At 47.4% G+C, this 27,322-nt stretch overlaps 1 protein-coding gene across 1 annotated transcript in view; it reads right to left on the reverse strand.

Moving 5' to 3' along the window:
* The window catches only part of eipr1 (EARP complex and GARP complex interacting protein 1), a 79,959-nt gene that overhangs the window by 49,799 nt on the left and 2,838 nt on the right, over positions 1 to 27,322 (reverse strand). Inside the window, exons 2-3 of the mRNA XM_068022133.1 lie at positions 15,029 to 15,112; positions 4,574 to 4,706 (exon numbers count right to left, since the gene is read on the reverse strand). Of these exons, the coding sequence (XP_067878234.1) occupies positions 4,574 to 4,706; positions 15,029 to 15,112 (217 nt within the window). The remainder of the gene's footprint in view (positions 1 to 4,573; positions 4,707 to 15,028; positions 15,113 to 27,322) is intronic.

Genomic DNA, 27,322 nt, shown 5'->3' on the forward strand with positions numbered 1-27,322 from the left:
TCGATATTAAGATAGTAAACAAAGCTAACAAAAACAGCAAATAAGTGCAAAATGAATCGTACTGAGCTCATCTTGGGTCAGATTTTGGAAGGGCTGTGGAGGCAGGAATGAATCATTGAATCATAGAATGATTACAGCACAGAAGGAGGCCATTCAGCCAGTTGCGTCTGTGCCAACTCTCTGCAAGAACAGCTCCCTGGCCTTTTCCCTGTCGCCCTACAAATATTTTCTCTTCAGATAATTATCCAGTTTTCTTTTGAAGGTCTCGAATGAATCTGCCTCCATCATACTCTCAGGCAGAGCATTCCAGATCCTGACCGCTCACTACATAAAGTTTTTCCTCATGTTGCCTCTGGTTCTTTTGCCAATCACCTTAAATTGCTGTACTCTGGTTCTGGATCCTTTGGCCAATGGCAAAGTTTCTCCCTATCTAGTCTGTCCAGACCGGTCATGATTTTGAACACCTCTATCAAATCACCTCTTAATCTTCTCTTCTACAAGGAGAACAGGTCCAGCTGCACCAATCTATCCACGTAACTGAAGTCTGTCATCCACGGAACCATTCTCGTGATTCTTTTCTGCACCCCCTCTAATGTCTTAACATTGTTCCTAACGTGTGGTGCCCAGAACTGGGCAGAATACCCCATTTGAGGCCGAATCAGTGTTTTACACAGGTTTATCATAACTTCCTTTTTTCTTTACTCCATGCCCGTATTTATAAATCTCAAAATACCGTATGCTTCACTAATTGCTTTCTCAACCTGCCCTGCAACCTTCAATGATTTGTGCATACGCCTGCAGGTCCCTCTGTTCCTGCACTGACCTTAGAATTGATTTCTTTAATTTATATTGCCTGTCCTCAATTCTTCTGACTAAAATGTATCACTTCACACTTTTCTGCATTAAATTTCATCTGTCCATCCATTCGACCAGCCTGTCCAAGTCCTCTTGAAGTTTATCATTATTCTCCTCACAGTTCACAATGGAGGTACGAGGACCCACAATTTCCCACTGCCAGCTGGCATGCCAGTTTGCCACCATGTTCACGCCTTGGGGCCATTTTCGAAGATGCTGGTTTTGGCATGGGGGGGGAGGGGGGGAGGGCGGAAGCAGCGATGGCTACCTACTCACAAGCGGCTGGTAGCCAATTATGCTCCTTAAAGGCCACTGTGGAGATGCTGACTGGAATTTTCCAGTAGGCAGTCGAGCCCCCGCTAAGGCCGAATCCTGGCCAATGAATGGAGGTGGCCTCTGGTGACAGACTGGGGGGCGGGGGCCAGCACTCCATCCAGTATTTTTAACACCAACCCCCAACCCCACAGCCTCGATTGCGAGATGGCCACAACTGTGCCCGCAGACAGTTCCCCTCTCCACAATAACAGTCTGGCAGCTGTGGCTCTTTGAATACTGACGAATTTTAAAAGTCTTGAGGATGCCTCCATCTTGAAGCACCTGCTCTTTCACCTACCTACAGGAGCCTGCCCACCATCCTTAATTGGACGGCAAGCATGCACCCTGGCCATTAATTGACCTTTTCATTAAAAATCCTATCAGTATCAGCCACCGCCATGCGATGCACTTGGCATCGGGGTCCTGATCCCAGAATGAAAATTCAGCCCTTGTCTCTGAAACCCACCTCCTTTCCCATGCCCCTCCATTCACTCTTGACCCCATTCCCATTAAACTGCTGACAGATAACTTCTTTTCCTAGCTCCCATGTAAATATTTTCCTCTTCTCAAATACTGTCCCTTTCCCTATCAAACAGCTATCATCACCCTCTCATCAAAAAACCTATCATTTACTCCTCTGTCTGCGTTTCGTTGGCAGAACATACCTGGTCAATTTTCCACATTGTCAAGTAGATGCCAGTGTTGTAGTGGTACTCTAACAGCTTGGCTAAGAGTGCAGCGTGCTCTGGGGCAGAGGTATTCAGTTATTTTATTGGGACCCGTAGTCTTTGCTGTTTGTCCAGTGCACTGAGCCGCTTCTTAATATCACGTGGAGCGAATTGAATTGACACAGACTGGCATCTGTGAAGATGGGATTCTCAGGAGGAGGCAGAGGATCAATGACTTGGCACTTCTGGCTGAAGATGGTTGCAAATACTTCAGCCTGCCATTAACTTCTTAATTGTCCACCACAATTATTGACTGGTTTTAGCAGAGGTGCAGAGCATTGATCTGATTTTGGCAAACTACCATCCTATGCCAAGCTCCCTTTCCTCTCCAAAGTATTTGAATGAGTTGCTGCCTCCCAAATCAGTGTCTATCTTCTCATTACTCCATGCTTCAACCTTCTCAATCAGATTTCTGCTCCGCCACAGCACTGAAACAGTCCTAACCAGTCGCAAAAGACGTCCTCTGTGACTGTGACCATGGTGCATTATACCCACTCATCCTCTCTGCAACCTTTGACATGGCTAAAAACATTATCCTCTTCCAACACCTCTCCTCCACTGTCCAGCTCAGTGCGACTGCTCTTACTTTGTTCCACTCTTATCTATCCGATTGCAACCAAAGCATCTCCAGCAATGGTTTATCTTCCTGTCCCAGCATCATTACCTCAGGAGTCTTCCAAGGATTTATCCTTGGCCACCTCCCACTTCCTCATCAACATGCTGCCCTTTGGTGATATCATCCATGGCTGTGGATTAGCTTCCACACTGATGACACCCAATAATAGTTTTCCACAACCTCTCTCATCTCCTCTACTGCCTCTATGTTGCTGAATGCTTGTCCAATATACAGTCTTACATGAGCTGCACTTTCCTTTGGAAAGAACAAAGTCATCACCTTTGGCCCCCACCACAAACTTTGTGCTCTTGCCAGTGACTCTACTTCTCTCCATGATCACTGTCTCAGGTTGAACCAGACTGTTGGTAATCTTGGTCCTATTCAACCCCAAGCCGAGTTTCAGATGCCAAACCTCTCAATCACAAAGACAGCATATTTCCACCTTTGTAACATTGCCCACTTCTGCCCTTCCGTCAGCTCATCTGCTGCTGAAACTCTCATCCATGATATGACTATTCCTAGACTATCTGGACAGCTTCTCATCACCCATGCTCTGAAAACGTTAGCTCAGCCTAAACTTTGCTGCCAGTATTCCATCCCACACTGAATCTCACTCACCCATTATTCATGTCCTTGCTGACTTACACTGGCACCAAAACCTCCAATATAAAATTCTCATCAGCATATTTAAACCTCTTCATGGCCTGCTCCACCCTATCTCTGGCACTTTCTCCAATGCTATAACTTAATTCGATTGCAGAAAACCATTAAAACCTCACGTTACCGAATAAAGCTACCAAAGCAAACTGTCCAATGCTTCAAAATGATGCCACACTGGATGTTCTACAATTAACTAAAGATGGGTTTCAAAATACTATAGCTTATTGGTGTATCAATACAATCTAACACTGAATGGCAGCCTCAGAGTTTGTGACTACAGTTTTGGCTGTAATGAATTTTCAATCTCCACCAGTAAACTGGGGAAGCACTAACCTTCATTTCAATGAGAGATTGGAAGTTCTTAAATTAAAAAAAGGAATACAGTTTGGGTCATAAAGTAGATTAGCACATTAGCCTTTCACTTCTGGGTCCTGTGGCAAATAACAGTTCAGACTGAAGGAACAAAAGACTTTTACTGATGAAAACTACTGACTGCGAAGGTCCCAAGTAAAAAATGCTTTAGTTGTGTCAAACGAATTACTAGTGCTGCAGGTCCCCAGCACAGAATTTGACACCAGGTGGCATTAAATTTGGCAGTAAGTGCCACTAAATTTGCAATCTTGCCTAGAGAGATCAGAATGGTCAGAGTGTCATAGGGGATGCCTAACTCCTCGACCTACCGCCATACCACTAGGAGACTCATGTTGGGAGTGCGCTGGGAAGGCCTGCAGTTTCTAGGCTACTATTTTTTAGAAAAAGGAATTAAAAGAGGCAAGTTGTACATAGTTGCCGCATTCGATGAATTTCTGGTAACTAGCTGCTGCACGAATGTCAATACGTGGCCACTGGACATTTTACACTATTATTTATAGAGATTGTTTACAGGTTCGTTTATACAACTCTTGTAGCTCAAACACTGTAGTCACAGCTTAAAACAACAAGATTGTAAACAGTGTTTTCACCTGCTGCAAGTTACACCTTTAGGACAACAACTCATTTATTGCATTAGAAACAAATTTTAATTTTTCTACTCGATACCAGAATTGCTTCAAATTCAATATGAAGTTTTCTTTAGAAGTAACAATAGTTTTCTGAATATCCATTGGTATGATGAGATTTTAGAAATGTTAATCAATTGCAATTATAGACACAGAAAAATCTAAAAGCTAGATAAGCTACACTTGTAAAATAAAGGAACCTGAGGGAAAACACTTATGATTGGGTATAAACAACTTTTAAAAATCCAAAAAAGGAAAGAACTGCATAGAGTTTCTTCACATTTGTATTTATTGAATGTCCATGTTTGTGAAATGCAGATGTGCAGAATAAGTTTTACTGGTTTAAAATCTAACCTATTTTATCCAAGAGGTCAATGGACAAATCAATCCACTACACTTACTTTTATTGTAGCAAGTTGCCAGCACACCTTTATCTGAAGGGCTGGTACTCATGTGCCATATTTCTCCTACTGGATGCAGAAGGACGTTCTTGTTAATAATGTTATTTTCATCATCAAAATCTATGATGTGAATCTAAAAACATAATAATCCACATTCATAAATTAGTAATGAAACACTGGGTGTCAGGTTTAACAAAATTACCCTCTAAATTAAAGAATAGAACATGAGGCACTAGCTTTGATCAATAGCGTCCTTGGAGAGCAGGGCTAATTTCCAGAGTGCAGTCAGGAGCCTGAGGAAAAGAAGTATGGTTTCATGGGGCAGTGCACTGAAGCTACAAGTTATTGTTACAGTCAAGGATAATTTCATCAATATAGATTAAACTAAAGGATTCTTCAGCAGCTGATACTGTCATCTGGATCAAACAATTTCATCTCATACCTATATATAGTATACGTATTGCTTTTTCTTTACAAACACTAATGACAACCAAAATGTTGTTCCCCTTATTTTACCTTTCTTTCCTCTGCAATATTTTCTCCTCCTCTTTTGAAGGCAATGACCTCCTTTCTGGGATACTATTCCACAGGCAGTGATCTTCCCCCCCACCTCTCCTCAGATGCCTCATCTAAGTGGCAATCATTTATACATGATGCATGATCCCTGACTGTGTGCTTGCAGGATATTTAATTCTGTTCTCACGCAACGTCACATACATACACTTCCAGCTGGGACTGTTGGATTGCAACCAGAAGTAGGAGTACAGGCTATTTTGCCAATCTCCAACCCTTTGGCAACATGACCATTTGTGGTCCTACCCTGCCCCAGCTGATGTCAGTTAACTCAGCACTAAATGGAGATCAAAGCCTGGAATGTCTAAGACTGAATAGGTCAGAGCCAACGGGACAAATTTTTCTCATCATTATCGAATGGGCAGTAATGTGGCAATGCAGATCACATGCCTGTTTTGGAAAACATTTAATTTCCATTCTGTTGATTTCATAACTCCACAACTTTCTATTCTGCTGCTCATCTGCATAGCTGGGATATCATTTATTAAGAAACCCAATACATATTTTCAAACCTGATAAAAGACGATAAGGAAGATTTTCCTGTGTTTGCTCCTAAGTGCACTGGATCACCTCAGCACAGCAAATTCCAGAAAACTGGAAGCATTGCAGTCTGTAAAGAAACTCACTCAACTGTCCATTTAAATTATTGTAGGAAAATCAGACAGGTTTCTTTAGTCATGTGTTCAGACAAGCCTGATTTTCTTTGCCTGCCACCTTCAAAGACCTGTGTACATACACCCGCTGTCTCTGTTCCTGCAACCCTTTTAAAATTGTACCATTTAGTTCATTGCCTCTCCTCATTCTTCCTACCAAATGAATCACTTCGCACTTCTCTGTATTGTTCTGTCCAGTTCACCAGTCTGCCTGTGCCCTTCTGAAATTTATTACTATTCTTGTCACTGTTTATGACTTTTCCGAGTTTAGTGCTCACTACAAACTTTGAAATTGTGCCTTGTGCACCCACGTCCAAGCCATGAATGTATATGAAAAAGAGCAGTGGTCCCAGCACCAAGTCCTGGGAGACACCACCACAGATTTCCCTCCAAGGTAAAAAAAACAACCATTCACCACTACTCTCTGCTATCTGTCCATTTTGTCTCCATGCAGCTGCCGCCCCTTCAATCCCATGGGTTTCAATTTTGCTGACAAGTATCTTATGTGGTATTTTACCAAACGCCTTTTGAAAGTCTATATGCACATCAACCTGCACTACCATCATCAACCCTTCCGTTACTTCATTAAGGAAGTCAATTAAGTTAGTCAAAAACAATTTGCCTTAAAAAACCATGCTGATTTTAATTTATTAACCCATATTTTTCCAAGCTTAACATCTTTACTTTTCTACTCAATACCTCTATTTATGAAGCTCAAGATCATACATGCTTTGCTAACTACTCTCTCAATATGTCCTGCTACTTTAAAGATCTATGCACCTGAACCCCCAGGTCCCGCTGTCCCTGTACACTCTTTAGAACTGTACCATTGAGTTTATATTGCCTCTCTCAACCCTTTACCAAAATGCATCACCTCACATTTCTCTGTATTAAATTCCATCTGCCTGCCCATTCTGCTAGCTTATCTATATCCTGTTGCAGTCAATTGGTATCATCCTCACTGCCTGCCACACCTCTAAGTTTGGTATCTTCGGCAAATTTTGAAATTCTACTCTGTATTCCGATATCCAAGTGATAGAAGTGGTCCTAGCACTGAACCTTGGGAAACACCACGGTCTACCACCTTCCACTCAGAAAAACAACCATTTACCACAACTTGCTGTTTTCTGTCCTTAAGCCAATTTTTTAATCCAAGCTGACACTGACCCTCCTATTCCATGAGCCTTAATTTTGTTAACCAGCCTTTTATGTGGTATTTTGTCAAAGGCTTTCTTAAAATCCATATAGGCGACAACTGTGGTGGATGGAGATCAATGTGGCGCAGTGTGAGATTAGATCCAAATAAAATAAGAATATTTTCCAGATGGTGAAAGATAAGGAAATGTGGAAGAGCAGAGAGATTTGGTTGTCTAGGTACAAGCTACCGCACAGGAGCAAAAAAGCGAATGGTACACTAGCCTTTCTCTCAACTGGGCTGCAATGCAAAGGGGTGAAAGTTATGGTTCAGTTATACAAAGCCTCGGTCAGATCTCAACTGGAGTACTGTGTACAGTTTTAAGCAACATACCTCAGGAAGGTACAGCAGCCTTCCCTACTTGTGATTTGGAATAGAGGATCAGGCTCAATGGGCTAAATGGCGTATTCCTGTTCCTATGAGCAGCTGGAGAGAAAGAGATCTGAACTGGTGGATCTGTTTAGTTAAGAAATTTGGCTTCTTTGATGAATGGTAAGGAGTGCACACACATTTCTAAACATATACTTTGTGAGTGGAAGAGAAGCAAGTGAAATATTTATTATGCATAATTTATTAACTTTTTTTTAGTGTTTAACAGAATTTAGGAGAAAATATGATGTGGCTTTAAGCCCTATTAACATTTATTATTGCATAAAATTTTCTATTTTTTTCTCTCAATTTGGTAGAAATTCCTTCAAAAAGAGGAATATTAAATGTTATGGGGTAGTAAGCAGGGAAGTGGGATTGGAGTAAATGCTTTTCTCCATATATCCAATCAGTGACGGCTTGGTGACCCGAATGGCTTGTTTCTGTGAGTTTAAGTAAGTGTATACAGAGGATAAAGATTTTTCCCTATTTGTCATAAAATCAGAAAATGTGTCAGTGAAACTGAAGTGCATTGTTAGGCTATTGTGAAAAATTACTTCTTTGGATATGAGTCAAATTAAAACACATTATCCTATGTACAGTCTTGAATTAGCTGTAGGTATATCAGACAGTAGCAGGAGTGATGTGATCAAAAGCATATTTAGCAGTTTTCACCAAGACCCCTCTCGTTCATTCACCTTTTTATTCTTACCTTCAGATTAAGAATTTACAATCTCAAAACAAAGCATTCTTCTTGAAGCTAAGCAAGAACTTGTAAATTATGAATGCTTACTATTCTAAATTAATGGGAATCCTAGATGCATTTTGCATATCAGATTATCATATTAATAAGTTATAAATAATTTTATGCTCACATTTGGCTGCTCTATACTCCACTTAACTTGCAGAAGAGTATGAAATTTGTGGCATGAAAATTAAGATGCAGTAGAGACTGAAGAACAAGTTGTAACTCCCAATTTTTCAACAGCTTTTCTGAAATCTTTCTTCCCCCCCTAAAGCTTACAAAAGAAATGCTCACTAACATTTAACCAAGGATCACAATTAGAACCTTGAGAGCCACTCTCTTTTTCTCATCAATGCTTCTCTCATCCCTTCTCTCCTGAAGATATGAATCATTGCTGATACACAATTCCATGAGGCCCAATTACATTTTGTTACCTCATTCAAGTGTCCATTACACATGAGTGAGCCTGACAGCGAGTGTCAGCAGACTATTTGACAGCAGGGGTATAACATCTGAGCCTGATCTTTCCCCACCCAATATTCACAAATGCGTACTTCCAACAGGGATTACTCAATAGCAATCAGGAGTGGGCATCAGGTCCAATTTTCTTCTCCCCAGGGCCAGTAAGGCCAATTATAATTTCCCTTCCCCCGCACCCCACTCAGTCCCAGCTAAATTCAGCCAAAATAAATCTGGGAACTTCCTGGCTCAAATATTTCAGCCATTCACTGGATAAACCTTGAGCTGTAGGAAATCCAAGCAATGAAGGCTTACACAAGCTTCTCCTTTTTCCTTTCCCACATACAGCCTTTCCTCTGCCAATCTTGTTTCTCCAAACACAGCCATATGGCTCCCTTTCTTTCTACCTCCTTCCAAAAGCCTCATGATAATTAGACAAAAAAATCATAAAACTGTTGAGGGGATAAAATCAAAAACTGCCACTTATTGATGATTTTACACTGTCCTCTTTTATTAATGATTTTACACTGTCCTCTTTTATTAATGTATTTTGAGGCACTGAAAAGTGGTAGATGTGGTTGTGGGCGAGTGAAAACAGGAAGCACTGATCTCTGTATCAAATGCAAACAATTTGCAGATTTAGGTACCCACAAACCTATAATTGGAAAGACCCCTGATGCACATGGAGCTCCCCATCTGTTGCCAGTGCATCATATGAGAGAGAGAGTAAGACAGAGACAGACAGAAGGGGAGCAGGGCGACAGAGAGACAGAGACAGAGAGAGAGAGAGACACACACACACACACACACACACACACACACACACAGACATCTGTGCCCAGCATAGTTGAATCCCAATACTATTTTTAATCCCCTCCTTGTTTGCTTTAATTATCATTTTCAACTATTTTGCTCAGGCTACGTAATGGATACAGCACCCTCCACTCCACTATGAACCACAGGCAATCATGAAAATTCACACCACAGGATACAAAAGATGAACTGGGTAGTCTTCTAATTAACAATGTCAAATAAATAAACTGAAAAAGGTGAAAGAAATAATCTTAAAACCCATGTCAGTTCATTTAATTTAAAATTTTTCATTTAAAGACTAAAAATAACACTTTCTATATTTTTGCTGACTAAAGCTGGGGTAATGGCTACTAAATGCTAAGTTATTAAATGCCAGTCTCAGTAACCCAGCTGGTTCACTAATGTCCTTTGGGGAAGGAAATCTGCCATCCTTACCTGGTCTGGCCTACATGTGCCTCGAGACCCACAGCAATGTGACTGACTCTTAACAGCCCTACGAAATTGCCTAGCCAGCCACTCAGTTTTTTTTAATTTTAGAGATATAGCACTGAAACAGGCCCTTCGGCCCACCGAGTCTGTGCCGACCAACAACCACCCATTTATACTAACCCTACAGAAATCCCATATTCCCTACCACCTACCTACACTAGGGGCAATTTACCTATCACCTGCAAGTCTTTGGCTGTGGGAGGAAACCGGAGCACCCGGCGAAAACCCACGTGGTCACAGGGAGAACTTGCAAACTCCGCACAGTTGTCAAAGGCAATTAGGGATGGGTAAAAAAATGCTGGCTTTGCCAGTGATGCCTACATTCCATGAAAGAATAAATAAAAGTGTCTGGCCTCCTCAAATGTTACCAATGCACTGGATGTGAGGATGAGTCATTGAACAGTTAACACCAAAACGAAAGAAGTAATGACTTTTATGCTTGGAGTTCTGGTTTATTGGCCCAGGGAATGCAGGGGAAGGGAGCGAGCAAGGAGTGAGAGTTGCAGCAGCAGGGAAAGCCGCAAATGCAGGAAACGCAGAGGTCCTAACCAATTTAATGGCAGGACTTCATTCGGATTTATTTTCATGGCCATCAGTCAGCCAAATTGAGAGGCTGGCTAGCTGTCAGACGAGAAAGCCCGCTTTGGAAGGTTGCAGCCAACGAATGGGGGAGGGAGGGAGTGAGAGATTTGAGTGAGTCATTGGGGAGCTGGGGGACTCAGAGATCATGAGTCAGTGCGGGAACGATTGCAGTGCAGGTTGACGATATTGAGAGTGGGAGGTTAGAACACGAGATGGGTTTCAGAGATCACAGATCAGGGGCAGAATCGTAGGTTGAGGGCTAGGACTTGGTTTGGGGGGATGGGGAGAAAGAAAGAGATGGCAGGTCAACGCTGATTGTGGGTTAGGGGAGAAATAGATCGCAGGTCGGGTGGTGGGGGGGGGGGCGGTGGCGTGGTGGTGGGTGGGTGCTGAGGGTAGGAGAGAACAGCGGGGGGACGAAGAGAAGGTGGGTCAGCGGTTGTTGGGGGTGGGGTAAGAGGAAGAGACAGCAGGTTGTTGGTGGGGGTAGGGGGGGTCGGTCGTGGAAGGGGAGGAAGGAATGGCGGTATGGGGTAAGAGGAGACGGCAGTTTGGGGCAGGGGGAAGGAAGAGATGGGAGTCAGTGGGGGCAAGGGAGGAATGAACGGCGGTTGTGGGGGGGGAGAGGGAGAGACTGCGGGGCACGGGGGAGCGGGAGGGAGAGACTGCGGGGCACGGGGGAGCGGGAGGGAGAGACTGCGGGGCACGGGGGAGCGGGAGGGAGAGACTGCGGGGCACGGGGGAGCGGGAGGGAGAGACTGCGGGGCACGGGGGAGCGGGAGGGAGAGACTGCGGGGCACGGGGGAGCGGGAGGGAGAGACTGCGGGGCACGGGGGAGCGGGAGGGAGAGACTGCGGGGCACGGGGGAGCGGGAGGGAGAGACTGCGGGGCACGGGGGAGCGGGAGGGAGAGACTGCGGGGCACGGGGGAGCGGGAGGGAGAGACTGCGGGGCACGGGGGAGCGGGAGGGAGAGACTGCGGGGCACGGGGGAGCGGGAGGGAGAGACTGCGGGGCACGGGGGAGCGGGAGGGAGAGACTGCGGGGCACGGGGGAGCGGGAGGGAGAGACTGCGGGGCACGGGGGAGCGGGAGGGAGAGACTGCGGGGCACGGGGGAGCGGGAGGGAGAGACTGCGGGGCACGGGGGAGCGGGAGGGAGAGACTGCGGGGCACGGGGGAGCGGGAGGGAGAGACTGCGGGGCACGGGGGAGCGGGAGGGAGAGACTGCGGGGCACGGGGGAGCGGGAGGGAGAGACTGCGGGGCACGGGGGAGCGGGAGGGAGAGACTGCGGGGCACGGGGGAGCGGGAGGGAGAGACTGCGGGGCACGGGGGAGCGGGAGGGAGAGACTGCGGGGCACGGGGGAGCGGGAGGGAGAGACTGCGGGGCACGGGGGAGCGGGAGGGAGAGACTGCGGGGCACGGGGGAGCGGGAGGGAGAGACTGCGGGGCACGGGGGAGCGGGAGGGAGAGACTGCGGGGCACGGGGGAGCGGGAGGGAGAGACTGCGGGGCACGGGGGAGCGGGAGGGAGAGACTGCGGGGCACGGGGGAGCGGGAGGGAGAGACTGCGGGGCACGGGGGAGCGGGAGGGAGAGACTGCGGGGCACGGGGGAGCGGGAGGGAGAGACTGCGGGGCACGGGGGAGCGGGAGGGAGAGACTGCGGGGCACGGGGGAGCGGGAGGGAGAGACTGCGGGGCACGGGGGAGCGGGAGGGAGAGACTGCGGGGCACGGGGGAGCGGGAGGGAGAGACTGCGGGGCACGGGGGAGCGGGAGGGAGAGACTGCGGGGCACGGGGGAGCGGGAGGGAGAGACTGCGGGGCACGGGGGAGCGGGAGGGAGAGACTGCGGGGCACGGGGGAGCGGGAGGGAGAGACTGCGGGGCACGGGGGAGCGGGAGGGAGAGACTGCGGGGCACGGGGGAGCGGGAGGGAGAGACTGCGGGGCACGGGGGAGCGGGAGGGAGAGACTGCGGGGCACGGGGGAGCGGGAGGGAGAGACTGCGGGGCACGGGGGAGCGGGAGGGAGAGACTGCGGGGCACGGGGGAGCGGGAGGGAGAGACTGCGGGGCACGGGGGAGCGGGAGGGAGAGACTGCGGGGCACGGGGGAGCGGGAGGGAGAGACTGCGGGGCACGGGGGAGCGGGAGGGAGAGACTGCGGGGCACGGGGGAGCGGGAGGGAGAGACTGCGGGGCACGGGGGAGCGGGAGGGAGAGACTGCGGGGCACGGGGGAGCGGGAGGGAGAGACTGCGGGGCACGGGGGAGCGGGAGGGAGAGACTGCGGGGCACGGGGGAGCGGGAGGGAGAGACTGCGGGGCACGGGGGAGCGGGAGGGAGAGACTGCGGGGCACGGGGGAGCGGGAGGGAGAGACTGCGGGGCACGGGGGAGCGGGAGGGAGAGACTGCGGGGCACGGGGGAGCGGGAGGGAGAGACTGCGGGGCACGGGGGAGCGGGAGGGAGAGACTGCGGGGCACGGGGGAGCGGGAGGGAGAGACTGCGGGGCACGGGGGAGCGGGAGGGAGAGACTGCGGGGCACGGGGGAGCGGGAGGGAGAGACTGCGGGGCACGGGGGAGCGGGAGGGAGAGACTGCGGGGCACGGGGGAGCGGGAGGGAGAGACTGCGGGGCACGGGGGAGCGGGAGGGAGAGACTGCGGGGCACGGGGGAGCGGGAGGGAGAGACTGCGGGGCACGGGGGAGCGGGAGGGAGAGACTGCGGGGCACGGGGGAGCGGGAGGGAGAGACTGCGGGGCACGGGGGAGCGGGAGGGAGAGACTGCGGGGCACGGGGGAGCGGGAGGGAGAGACTGCGGGGCACGGGGGAGCGGGAGGGAGAGACTGCGGGGCACGGGGGAGCGGGAGGGAGAGACTGCGGGGCACGGGGGAGCGGGAGGGAGAGACTGCGGGGCACGGGGGAGCGGGAGGGAGAGACTGCGGGGCACGGGGGAGCGGGAGGGAGAGACTGCGGGGCACGGGGGAGCGGGAGGGAGAGACTGCGGGGCACGGGGGAGCGGGAGGGAGAGACTGCGGGGCACGGGGGAGCGGGAGGGAGAGACTGCGGGGCACGGGGGAGCGGGAGGGAGAGACTGCGGGGCACGGGGGAGCGGGAGGGAGAGACTGCGGGGCACGGGGGAGCGGGAGGGAGAGACTGCGGGGCACGGGGGAGCGGGAGGGAGAGACTGCGGGGCACGGGGGAGCGGGAGGGAGAGACTGCGGGGCACGGGGGAGCGGGAGGGAGAGACTGCGGGGCACGGGGGAGCGGGAGGGAGAGACTGCGGGGCACGGGGGAGCGGGAGGGAGAGACTGCGGGGCACGGGGGAGCGGGAGGGAGAGACTGCGGGGCACGGGGGAGCGGGAGGGAGAGACTGCGGGGCACGGGGGAGCGGGAGGGAGAGACTGCGGGGCACGGGGGAGCGGGAGGGAGAGACTGCGGGGCACGGGGGAGCGGGAGGGAGAGACTGCGGGGCACGGGGGAGCGGGAGGGAGAGACTGCGGGGCACGGGGGAGCGGGAGGGAGAGACTGCGGGGCACGGGGGAGCGGGAGGGAGAGACTGCGGGGCACGGGGGAGCGGGAGGGAGAGACTGCGGGGCACGGGGGAGCGGGAGGGAGAGACTGCGGGGCACGGGGGAGCGGGAGGGAGAGACTGCGGGGCACGGGGGAGCGGGAGGGAGAGACTGCGGGGCACGGGGGAGCGGGAGGGAGAGACTGCGGGGCACGGGGGAGCGGGAGGGAGAGACTGCGGGGCACGGGGGAGCGGGAGGGAGAGACTGCGGGGCACGGGGGAGCGGGAGGGAGAGACTGCGGGGCACGGGGGAGCGGGAGGGAGAGATTGCGGGTTGAGATGCGATAAGCTGGAGGAAGAGAGAACACTTCGGGGTTGGAGTAAGCTGGAGGAAGAGATGGCAGGTCGGGGGGTGGGGGGGTAAGCTGGAAGGAAGAGAGGGCTGGTCGGGCGGGTGGCGTGGCGTGGGTAAGCTGGAGGAAGAGACGGCAGGTTGGGAGGGAGCCGGATGAAGAGATGGCAGCTCAGTGGTGGGGGGGCGGGAGGGGTCGGAGCTGGAGGAAGAGACAGCAGGTTGGGGGGGAGCTGTAGGAAGAGACTGCGGGTTGCTGGAGGAGGAAGGGATTGCTGTTGCGGTGGGGTTTTGGGGAGAAGGAAGAGACGGCAAGCTGATGGGGGGGTGGGAAGAGACCACCAGTCGGGTGTGGGAAGATGGTTGAGGAAGTCTGCGGGTCTGGGGGAAATCAGGGTTCAGTGTACATTGTGAGTTTGGGAAGAAAGAGATCGCGGTGGTGGAGACGGGCTTCGGATCATGGTGAAGGAGGCAAGTCGCGAGTAGGGAAGCAGGTTTGCTTCTGGGTGCAAACGGGAAAGCACTCCTACTCCTCATGGGCAACAGGCAGTGCTGGAAAGGCACTTGCCAAATGGATCCAGCTATTCTTGCGTCCCTTCAGTTGCTAGGTTTCCTGAGCCATGGGAAATCCAGGCTGTAGCCATTAAATCTAAAAGTCTAAATGATTTCATCATTATTCCGAAAAACACGCACTATGCTTCATGCCATAATGTGTCAATGATATTCACCTGATTATCATACTTCAGAGACTGAGTGCCAACCAGAAACCTGATTGCATCTGTTTCTGCAGTCTGTGGTGTTAAAGCGCGTGCCTGCAAAATAAAAAGAAACAAATCTATAATCTTACAGTCTTGTCATTGCATTATCTCATAGGTTTGCTTTATGGCAACTATAAATTTAGTAATCATAACTTCCACTTGCCAAAAATATACGAAACTTTGTTTGACTATGTTAAGGCACATAAATGTCCTGTGTTGGAGAAGTGGAAATGAGGTCATGTTTACTATATATGCTGCAGTCTGCTTCAGAGTCAGGGCATAAAATGACTATTGAAGAATATCAACATGTGGAATACTCATTGGAATATTCCGCTGAAAACAGAAATTTCATTCAGGAGGAATTCAAAACTAGAAGCACTATTTACGATACAAAAAGTTGTTCTGCAGGCCTTGAAGACATGAGAAAGACCTAATGGTGGACACAACTACGCTAACACAGATGAATACTAGCAGAAGTGATACCTACTGTAAGAAATGGTGGGGAATGGAGCACCATTTGCAAGAGATGCACCGTAGTTTTATTTATTGGAAGCTGGGCATTTCTAAAAAGAAAGGATTTGTATTTATATATCATCTTTTATGCTTCAGGAAATCCCAAAGCGCTTCAGAGAACTTTCAAATTACTTTTAAAGCGTTCACAATTGTTATGTAGGCAAACACAGCAGCCAATTTGTGCATTGTAAGGTCTCACAAACCACAATGAGTAATGACCAGTTAACGTTTTCTGATGGAGATAGTTGAAGAATAAATATTGCATCGGACATCAGGAGAACTGTAGACATGCCTGGCTCAAGCATCAAATTCAACTGAAAGACCACTCTCTCTGTAAATCAGTTATTATCCCTTTCAGTATCTACACGTCAATTTCATCCCATCAGGGGACCTCTGACTTTAATTTTTAATTCTCTCTCATTGTTTCCCCCCATAAGAACATAGGAACAAGAGTAGGCCACTCAGCCCATCGAGCCTGCCCCACCATTCAGTATGATCATGGCTGATCATCCACTTCAATGCCTTTTTCTCACACTATCCTCACATCCCCATAAGTCATTTGTATTTAGAAATCTGTCAATCTCTGCTTTAAACATACTCAATGACTGAGCTTCCATAGCCCTCTGGGGTCGAAAATTCCAAAGATTCACAACCCTCTGAGTGAAGAAATTTCTCCTCATCTCTGTTCTTAGTGGCTTCCCCCTTATTTTGAAATTGTGTCCCCTGGTTCGAGACTCCCCAAGCAGGGGCAACATCTGTCTCTTCCTTGAAGTATTCTATAAGATCACCTCTCATTCTTCAAAACTCTAGAGAATACAGGCCCAGTTTCCCCAATCTCTCTTCATAGGGCAGTCCTGCCATTCGGGAACAAGTCTGGTGAACCTTCATTGCACTCCCTCTATGGCAATAATATCCTTCCTAAGGTAAGGGGACCAAAACTGCACACAGTACTCCAGGTGCAGTCTAACCTAGCTTCTCTACAATTGAAGCAAGACTTCACTACTCCTGTACTCAAATCCTCTTGTGATAAAGGCTAACAATACCAATAGCCTTCCTAATTGCTTGCTGCACCTGCACGTTAGCTTTCAGTGACTTATTGACAAGGATATCCAGGACCCTTTGTACATCTACATTTTCTAATCTCTTACCATTTAAGAAATACTCTGCGCATCTATTCCTCCGACTAAAGTGGATAACCTCACATTTTTCCACATTATATTCCATCTGCCATGTTTTGTTTTGCATTTTCCTCACAACACACATTTCCACCTAATTATGTGTCATCTGTGAACTTGGAAATCCTACATTTTGTCCCCACATCCAAATCATTGATATATATTGTGAACAGCTGGAGCCCAAGCACTGATCCCTGCGGTACCCCATGAGTCAGCCTGCCAATGCGAGAATGACCCATTTATTCCTACTCTGCTTTCTGCCTGTTAACCAATCCTTAATCCATGTCAGTATATTACCCCCTATTCTCCATTTACAACAACAACTTATATTTATAAGGCACCTTTAACATAATAAAACATCCCAAGGTGCTTCACAGGAGCATTTTAGTCAAAAAAATGACACCTGGCCACATAGGGAGATATTAGGTCAGATGGCCAAAGAGGTAGGTTTTAAGGAGTTTCTTAAAAAATTACAACCAGGAAATATCTACCCTAAACTTTGTCTTACCAATGTAACTCAAGTTTCTGTATGCATTCGCATGCACATTTTGGCTGCCACTCCAGACCCGAACCCATTACTTCCACCGTCTCACACACAGCCTAGGCGATCGCCGATCACTTCCTTATATTCTTCATCTCTCACATCCTCCTGCACCCACTGCCCAACTCCACTTCCTTTTGCGTTCACCCCGGAACAAGCTCCAAACGATTTAGCCTTTGTTCCTCCATACACCATAATATGTCTTCACTATCAATCTGCTCAATCATTGCAGAACCTCCACTATTCATGCCCTTGTCCCCAGTAAAATGCTAACTCTCTCCCATTCTGTTCATACTTCTGGTACAGCCCCAAACTTTGCTCTCGAGTCCAAGAATGGGACACTTGAACGTTGAAAGCACACATTGGGCGGCACAGTGGCTAGCACCGCAGCCTCACAGCTCCAGCGACCCGGGTTCGGTTCTGGGTACTGCCTGTGTGGAGTTTGCAAGTTCTCCCCGTGACCGCATGGGTTTCCTCCGGGTGCTCCGGTTTCCTCCCACATGCCAAAGACTTGCGGGTTGATAGGTAAATTGGCCATTGTAAAAATTGCCCCTAATGTAGGTATGTGGTAGGAGAATTGAGGGAAGGTGAGGATGTGACAGGGAAAAAATGGGATTAATGTAGGATTAGTATAAATGGGCGGTTGACGGGCGACGCGGACTCATTGGGCCAAAGGACCGGTTTCGGTGCTGTATCTCTCTATGACATCTGATATAGACATTCATGGCTTGATCTGGCTGGACCATATCAGCCATTATCTCTCCTCTGCCAAAATTGCACACTACTCCAAAATCAATCTGAATGCAAAAACATGCTCTGGCTCTTTTCCCCACTATCAACTCTTTCCCCACCTCTGACAAGTGAGAGGAACTCATGGATCATCTTGTCATCAAGATTGAGACCATCCATTCAGCTGCCTCTGGTACATCCTGCCCTAGGCATAAACACATTCTCTCTAGTTGCCCTCCTACATCCCCTCAAGCCCCGTCCAAGCTCATCTGTCTATGAGACCCACCTCCTGCCACAGTAAACTACTGACCACTCAAATTCGATTCCTGACCCTCACGGTAGCTGATATTGTAAAACTGCCATCATCAAACTCTCCTCAAAAAACCCACCTTTGATCCCTCTGCACTTGTTGGCTGCTGCTTTGTGTCCAACCTGCCTTTCATCTCAAGTTCTTGAACATGTTGTTGCCTCCCAAAATCTGTGCCCATCTTTTCCACAACTCCATATTGGAAACTCTCCAATCAAGCTTTCGACGCAGCCACAAGACTGAAATGGTCCTCATCATGTTACAGTTGACATTCTCTTGAACTATCCCTCCTTATCCGTCTTGACCTATCTGCAGCCTTGACACAGTTGACCATACCAATCTCTTCCAATGCCTCTTTGTTCAGCTGAATGGGACTGCCATTGCCTGGTTCCACTCTGATTTATCCATTCACAGCTGGAGCATTTCCTGCAATGGTTTCTCTTCCCACCCCTGCAAAGTTACCTCTGGAGTTACTTCTTGGACCCCTCCTATTTCTCATCTATGTGTTGTCCCTTCCAGACATTATCGGAAAATATGACATCCGGTTCAACATATACCCTGAGAACAACCAGCTCTGCTCCACCACCTCTCTCAACCGCTCCACTGGTTCTGCGTTGTCAGACTGCTTGTCTGACATCCAGTTTTGAACGAGCCACAATTTTTTTCAATGTAACATTAGAAAGACCGAAGTTATTGGGCCCGAATTTTGTAGTGGGAATAACGGTAAACGGTCACCTTCATGTTGAAATCGGACAACATTGTCTGGCAATTGCAAATGTGCAAAAACAGAAATCAGGAAATAGCTGTCCGAGATGTCTTGCTCCTCCAGAAGCTGCACAGTAACAATATCTCAGAGAATTCACCAAATATATGTAACGGCATGGAGTTGCTGTACTTATCTCATAGATACAGACTAAACTCAAGAAAAAGTTAGGGCTGTCCACCGCAGTGCAAGTACCCTTTTAACAGCATGATAAGTCTTAATTATGGCCAGAAAAACCTCTCTGGCACTGAAAAATAACTTTCTCAGTGTGGAGTCTCATTCCTTTAGATTTTAATTTTGTTGGATATTTAATAAAATAATTTATTTTTACTTTTTCTTTCTGTCTGTTATCTTTCTCTTAATCCAATCATTCTTCCCCTCTCTTTATTTCACTTTTTATACCTTATTTGACATTTCCTGCTTCAGACTGTACGCTGCTCATTGACAATTCTTCAATCTGATTGGTTAAGGAAATGCATAGTTGCTTGCTCCGTTCACACAGGTTCCAGACGTGCTTTTTGGGTAGTAGGCTGGCAGGAAATTTCAATGCAAAAGCCCACAGAAAGTCTGGTACCATTTGTTAGCCACTGACTGCAAAATGCGGCCTATTATCGTCAGCCCCCACCACAATCTTTAATCTATCGCCAAAGACAATGCTCTATTTCTAAGGATGGTATAATACCATGTAATGCAGAACATATTATTCACCTACTAATGTGAAGCTGTGTACCTTTTAACAAAAATTAATTGTTGTTGAACACTGAATGACGTTAGAGATGCCATCCATGAGCTTATTGTGGCTAATGGGCGGTCATCTTCCACTTTAATTAAGCCTCTCAGCCTGGCTATAGCCTCCACATGCCTCATCTAGGACACCACGATGGCGATGTGGCTATCAACAAATCACAGCTTGGTTGGTTCCCCCTACTCCTCTGACATCTTCTCTGGAGTATCTCACCTTGTTCCACCCCTCTCACCTCCTTTAAAATCCTCATTCTCTGCCACCCAACCAAATACCACACCAAGTTTCAGACCTTGATACCTTCACTGCTTTCCTCCCCCAGCTTCTGCACCGAGCAACTTCTCAACGTCCATCTCAACTCATCACGTCCTCAGAGTTAAGCATCCTCCTATCCTCCCTTAGTCTCTTCCTTCTTAGAAACTCCCCAACCCATATTCACAGCTAACCCCCCCCCAACATTGTCATCTCACGTAGTCTTTCAATTCTCACTGTCAATTACAGATAAGGCCATCTCTGATCACCTCATATCCATCTCTACTCACATCCCCTTTCCCCCTCACAACTCTGCTTCCTTCTGTGTCTGTCCCTGGAAACAAATCTCCCCCAAGTTACTTGGGGCACCTCCAACTTCACAACTGTCTAGCCTTTGGCCCTCCATTTACCACAACATTTCTGCAGCTACAGATCTGTACGATCACACCCTCACCTCCACCTTTGATGTCTTTGTCCCCAATTAAAGCATTATTCTCTTTCGCTCACCCTTATCATTCCCCAAGTACACCCCTTATGTTCCCTTATGTCCAAGGGACACAGACTTGAACAATAATTGCATAATCGTTTAGCCATTCATTGCCAGATCAGGTAGGACCACATAAAGCAGCATCAGGTTCTGCTCTCTGCCAAAACTACTCACTATCCCAGGATCAACCTGAAATGCTAAGATAAAACGCCAGCTTATCTCCTCCACTATAAATTGTTTAAAGCTCCTCTGACCTGTCCCTCCAATAAGTGTGAGGGGCTCATGGATTTCTTCATCAGTAAGTTTGACATCATATATACAGCCACTTCCCACCCTTTCCCCCCCAGCCCATGCAGCCAAACTTCATGGTCCCACCCCCACCCCACCCTTGCTCCGCTCAGATCTTTCTCTAGTTTCTCTCCTATCTCCTCTCCGAACTCACCTTGTCCATGAGACCCTTCTTCTGCTCCCTTGACACTATTCCCACCAAACTGTTGACCACTCAACCAATGTTTCCTCAAAGCTGCAAGGCCACGCATCATCCCGTAAGTCCCCCTGCAGGCTGCGCACAAGTCGACCCCTTTAAATAACCACACAAAAAAACTGAAGAGGCCGAGCACTTAAACAAATGACTCGCGCAGTCCACAAAAACAGTAAAGCCGGGTTCCATTGTTGTATCTATCTAGTTGCAGACAATGTTGCACCCTACTTCCATTCCTGGTCCCTGTTAGCTAATACCGCTGAAGCTATGTTCGCCTCAGGTACGGCCTCCCTGCCCTTCAAATCTGCATTCATCACCCTTCCTTAAAAAAACAACCCTTGAACCCAATATCATTGCAAACTTGCTTGAACTGCTGCAGTCCTTATGGTGTAGTTACAGCCACAATGCAGTTAGGATTCTTATTAGACTTTTCAGAGTGGTTTGAAACAATTGCATGGCTGGCTGGGTCATTTCAGAAGGTAGTTAAGTGTCAACCACATGTGGAATCACATGTAGGCCAGACCGGGTAAGGACAGCAGATTTCTGTCGCTCAAGGACATCAGTGAACCAGATGTGTTTTTACAACAATCCTGGAGTTTCATGGTCACCATGACTGATACTTTACTTAAGATTTATTTAAATAACCAAATTTAAATTCCACAGCTGTCAAAGTGGGATATGAACTTAAGTCTTCGGATCATTAACCCAGGCCTCTGGACTACTAGTCCAGTAACATAACCACAACGCTATAGTTCCCGACATTATGCTACCGTTGACACGATACTATCGTTGTTGACCTGTCTGAGGTTGACCACACCATTCTCCTCCAACACCTCTCCTCCATTGTCCAGATGGGTGAGACTACCCTTGCCTGGCTCCACTGTTATATCTATCCAGTTGTACCAGAGAATCACATGCAACGGCTGCTGCTCCCTTACCATGACTTTTGGTGTCCTCCACCAATTTATCCTTAGCCTCCTTTAAGTTCCCGTGCTGCCCCTCAGTGACATCATCCGAAGGCACGAAGTCAGTTTTCACAAGTACACTGATGAATCCAACTCAAATTCACTTCAACTTCTCTGTTTTCCTAGCCACCAAGTCCATCTGTCTCCTTGGGCACTATCTGAGGTTGAACCTGACCATTCACAACTTTGACATTCTATTTGACATTGACATGTACTTCTACTCACTTAGCACTCTGTCACCAAGACATAATACTACCTCCAACATAACATTGCCCATCTCTGCCCCTACCTCCGTTTATCTGCTGCTGAAATACTCATCACTGCCTCTTACTTCTAGACTGCTCTATTCCAATGCTCTCCTGGCCGTCCTTCCATTTTCCACCCTCCAGAAAATTGAGCTCATCCAAAATCTGCCCGCATCCTAACTCGCACCAAGTACATTCACCCATTACCCATGTGCTAGCTGACCTACATTGGCTTCTGATCCAACAGCAGCTCAATATTAAAATTGTCATCCTTGTTTTCAAATTCCTCCACGGCCTCGCTTCTCCCTATTTCTGTAACTACCTCCAACCTTACAAACCCCGCCTCCCCCCCCACCCCCCCACAACCCAAGATCTTTCCACTCTTCCAAATCTGATCTCTTGCGCATCACTGATCGTAATTATTCACCAGCCTTCAGCTGCGTAGGCCCTAAGCTCTGGAATTCCCTTCCTAAATCTATCTAGCTCTTTCTTTGAGACAGTTGTAAGGCAAGATCCCCTCTACCAAGAATGAGGAAAATGAATTTCACCACATGAACATTAATTTTAAACTGTTGATGGTGAAGAAAGAACTTGCTTTAAAAAACAATTGGAGACTTTGGTTGGAGAGAGACATTAGCATATCAACAGACAAGTACTTCAAAAGGACAAAGGAGCTATTCCCTGCTCCAATTTAATCCACAATGTACTTTTGATAACCTGGAATGCTTCAATGTCTGGTAAACGACTAAGATGGCCAAATACACAAACAGACGTCGTCAGGCCAGTTTAGTCACACGACTGACTGTTGAGAGTTTTTTTAATTTGAACTTCCAACAGAGAATTTGAACTCAGAAGGCTGGACTGAGAACACCTCTCTCCTGTCTGCTCTCTTCTCGCTCTGATCAGCTTCAGAAACCATTGAAGACACATGAACACCAAGAGGAAAAATCTCCTACAGTAAACAAGATTTAAGAATACAGGGCCCCGACAAAAAGTGAAAACACAGAAACAGTAACAAGAAACCCCCTTTTAAAGACTGCCTCAAATCTCTCCATTTTATTTTTCTTCTGCTCTTTTCTGTCCCTATTTGCATGTGTGTATCACATGTGCATGCTAGCGTATGCGCGTCGTATATCAGTAGTCATTAACGGTAGTTTTTTTTCTTCTTTGGCCTCCTTATCTCGGGAGACAATGGGTAAGTACCTGGAGGTGGTCAGTGTTTTGTGGAGCAGCGCCTGGAGTTGCTCTGAAGGCCAATATGAGAGTGACAGACTCTTCCACAGGTGCTGCAGATAAAATTGGTTGTCAGGGCTGTTACACAGTTGGCTCTCCCCTTGCGATTGTCTTTTTTCCTGCCAACTGCTAAGTCTCTTCGACTCGCCACACTTTAGCCCCGCCTTTATGGCTGCCCGCCAGCTCTGGCGATCGCTGGCAACTGACTCCCACAACTTGTGATCAATGTCACAGGACTTCATGTCGCGTTTGCAGACGTCTTTAAAGCGGAGACATGGACGGCCGGTGGGTCTGATACCAGTGGCGAGCTCGCTGTACAATGTGTCCTTGGGGATCCTGCCATCTTCCATGCGGCTCACATGGCCAAGCCATCTCAAGCAACACTAACTTAGTAGGGTGTATAAGCTGGGGATGTTGGCCGCCTCGAGGACTTCTGTGTTGGAGATACAGACCTGCCAACTGATGCCAAGGATTCTCCGGAGGCAGCGAAGATGGAATGAATTGAGACGTCGCTCTTGGCTGACATACGTTGTCCAGGCCTCGCTGCCATAGAGCAAGGTACTGAGGACACAGGCTTGATACACTCGGACTTTTGTGTTCCGTGTCAGTGCGCCATTTTCCCACACTCTCTTGGCCAGTCTGGACATAGCAGTGGAAGCCTTTCCCATGCGCTTGTTGATTTCTGCATCGAGAGACAGGTTACTGGTGATAGTTGAGCCTAGGTAGGTGAACTCTTGAACCACTTCCAGAACGTGGTCGCCGATATTGATGGATGTAGCATTTCTGACGTCCTGTCCCATGAAGTTCATTTTCTTGAGGCTGATGGTTAGGCCAAATTCGTTGCAGGCAGCTGCAAACCTGTCGATGAGATTCTGCAGGCACTCTTCAGTGTGAGATGTTAATGCAGCATCGTCAGCAAAGAGAAGTTCCCTGATGAGGACTTTCTGTACTTTGGTCTTTGCTCTTAGACGGGCAAGGTTGAACAACTTGCCACCTAATCTTGCGTGGAGGAAAATTCCTTCTTCTGAAGACTTGAACGCATGTGAGAGCAGCAGGGAGAAGAAAATCCCAAACAGTGTAGGTGCGAGAACACAGCCCTGTTTCACGCCACTCAGGATAGGAAAGGGGTTTGATGAGGCGCCGCTATGCTGAATTGTGACTTTCATATCGTCATGGAATGAGGTGATGATACTTAGTAGCTTTGGTGGACATCCGATCTTTTCTAGTAGTCTGAAGAGACCACGTCTGCTGACGAGGTCAAAGGCTTTGGTGAGATCAATGAAAGCAACGTAGAGGGGCATGTGTTGTTCGCGGCATTTCTCCTGTAGCTGACGAAGGGAGAACAGCATGTCAATGGTCGATCTCTCTGCTCAAAAGCCACACTGTGCCTCAGGGTAGACACGCTCGGCCAGCTTCTGGAGCCTGTTTAAAGTGACTCGAGCGAAGACTTTCCCCACTATGCTGAGCAGGGAGATTCCACGGTAGTTGTTGCAGTCACCGAGGTCACCTTTGTTTTTATAGAGGGTGATGATATTAGCATCGCACATGTCCTGTGGTACTGCTCCCTCGTCCCAGCACAGGCAAAACAGTTCGTAGAGTGCTGAGAGTATAGCAGGCTTAGCATTTTTAATTATTTCAGGGGTAATGCCGTCCTTCCCAGGGACTTTCCCGCTGGCTAGAGAATCAATGGCATTACTGAGTTCCGATTTTGTTGGCTGGACGTCCAGCTCATCCATGACTGGCAGAGGCTGGGCTGCATTGAGGGCGGTCTCAGTGATAACATTCTCCCTGGAGTACAGTTCTAGGTAGTGCTCACCCCAGCGGTCCATTTGCTTGCGTTGGTCAGTGATTGTGTCCCCTGATTTAGATTTGAGGGGGGCGATCTTCTTGATGGTTGGCCCAAAAGCTCTCTTAATGCCATCATACATTCCTCTGATGTTTCCGGTGTCTGAGGCCAGCTGAATATGACTGCATAGGTGTTAGAGCTTAAGATTTAGAGTTTAAGATTTAATAAACTTCACTTTTCTCCTTCAAACCTAAAGAAAACCTGGTGTGCTCATTTCTTTGTCTTATAATTGGAAAGTTGTGAACAAGGATCCACAAAGGGGAAGCTCAAAACAGTGCATTTAAAATTAAACCCTGTTGCAATAAGACCAGGTGAAGACAGTAAAAGACCCCTAGACACCTTTCTCACCTGGTCTTAACACACTCCTTAAATTTAGCTCTCTGACTAAGCGTTAAGTTACCCGTCCTAATCTCTACTTATGTGGTTCAATGTCAAATCTTCTGAAGTGCCTTGGGATGCTTAAAGGTGCTATATAATTGCAAGTTGTTGTTGTTTAATTGAAGGTCACAATCATAGCTTTATTCTAAATGTGACTGTAACAGCTTTTGTTTCTTACACTTATTGCTTGAAGTGTGACAGGCAGGAAATTGGGATAGATTACTATTTTTATAATCTAGAGAGATGGATGGATGAACGATGTCTGAGCAAATAAAGAATTCAAATGCGATAGACACCTCGCATGTGAGACACTCTGAAGGACACTTTTCTACACTCCCCAGACACCTGCTAAACAGAAATACTTTTGATGTTTTCGAGAAAGCATCAGTTCTATTGGTGGCATGAATGCCTTCAACTCTCTCCCTTCTCGTAATAATGGATTCTTTTACTAAGGGAGAGAGTTGAAGGCCTTTATGCTTTCTGTAAAACATCAATAATATTTCTGGTATGTATGTTATTTTCTCCCATAAAAATTACCTACAAAAATATGAAAGAGGCAACATTTTCAAAAACAGAATAATTTTCGAAAAGGAATTGGATACATAATTTAAAAGGAAAAATTTGCATGACTACGAAATAGGGGAGTGGGGTTAACTGGATAGTTCTTTCAAAGAGCTGGCACAGGCATGATGGGCAGAATGGCCTCCTTCTGTGTGGATTCAGTGGAAAAGCAGGAACTTGGAGGACAGAATGTACTCCTATACACACTCCTTTAGTTAGACAGAAAGTTCCTTTGCTTAGAACCTTGCTTTCGATGGTGAGATTCTCTTCTTGAGGTTTCAACTAATTATTCTCAAAGTCAGGATTCAAATATTATGTTGTCCAGAAATTTATCGATAAAAAGTATCAACTTGTAACAGGACCAAAATGTTACATTAACATTTAACGTACTTAATTCAGAAGTACACTTCCAGGTTTATCACAGAATGTGTCACATCACAAGGATAGCCACCAGTGCATACACCAAAAACTCTGAATCAGGATTTATTTCAGTAAAATACATCTACACACACACACACAAACCCACCCGCTATCACATGTGTGAATCTATTCATGGCTTTAGTTCACAACTCTCAAGAGTTGCAGAGTGCCACCGGTACAAGTGGGCAACACCAGTCTATCATACTGATGAATTAAAATTGTTACGACCGAGGCTGGAGGAGTGCACTGTTTATTCTAGTCCCACTTCGCCACAGGTCACAACATATATTTAAACTTTTCCACTTACCAATACCATCAATCATATACAATATTTTTTCCAGCATAAAACAAACTAACCAGGTTTCTTTAATAAACAAAATTATCAAATTATAAAACAAGTCTTAACCAGTAATGAAGTAAAGCATAAACTCACAGATTGAAATATTACAGTTCCCTTTTTACCTTAGCCACACACACACACACATACATACATACCGGTTAACCGGAAAGAGAAAAGGAATTTTTGTTTAGAGCTCCATTACAGACAAAAAACACAGGCTAATTATTGCTCATTCTTGAAGAAACAACAGATGGGATATGTTGTGTTCCAAAACTGGCATACAGTC

Source organism: Heterodontus francisci, chromosome 3 (assembly GCF_036365525.1).
Source record: "Heterodontus francisci isolate sHetFra1 chromosome 3, sHetFra1.hap1, whole genome shotgun sequence".
Taxonomy (NCBI): Eukaryota; Metazoa; Chordata; class Chondrichthyes; order Heterodontiformes; family Heterodontidae; genus Heterodontus; species Heterodontus francisci.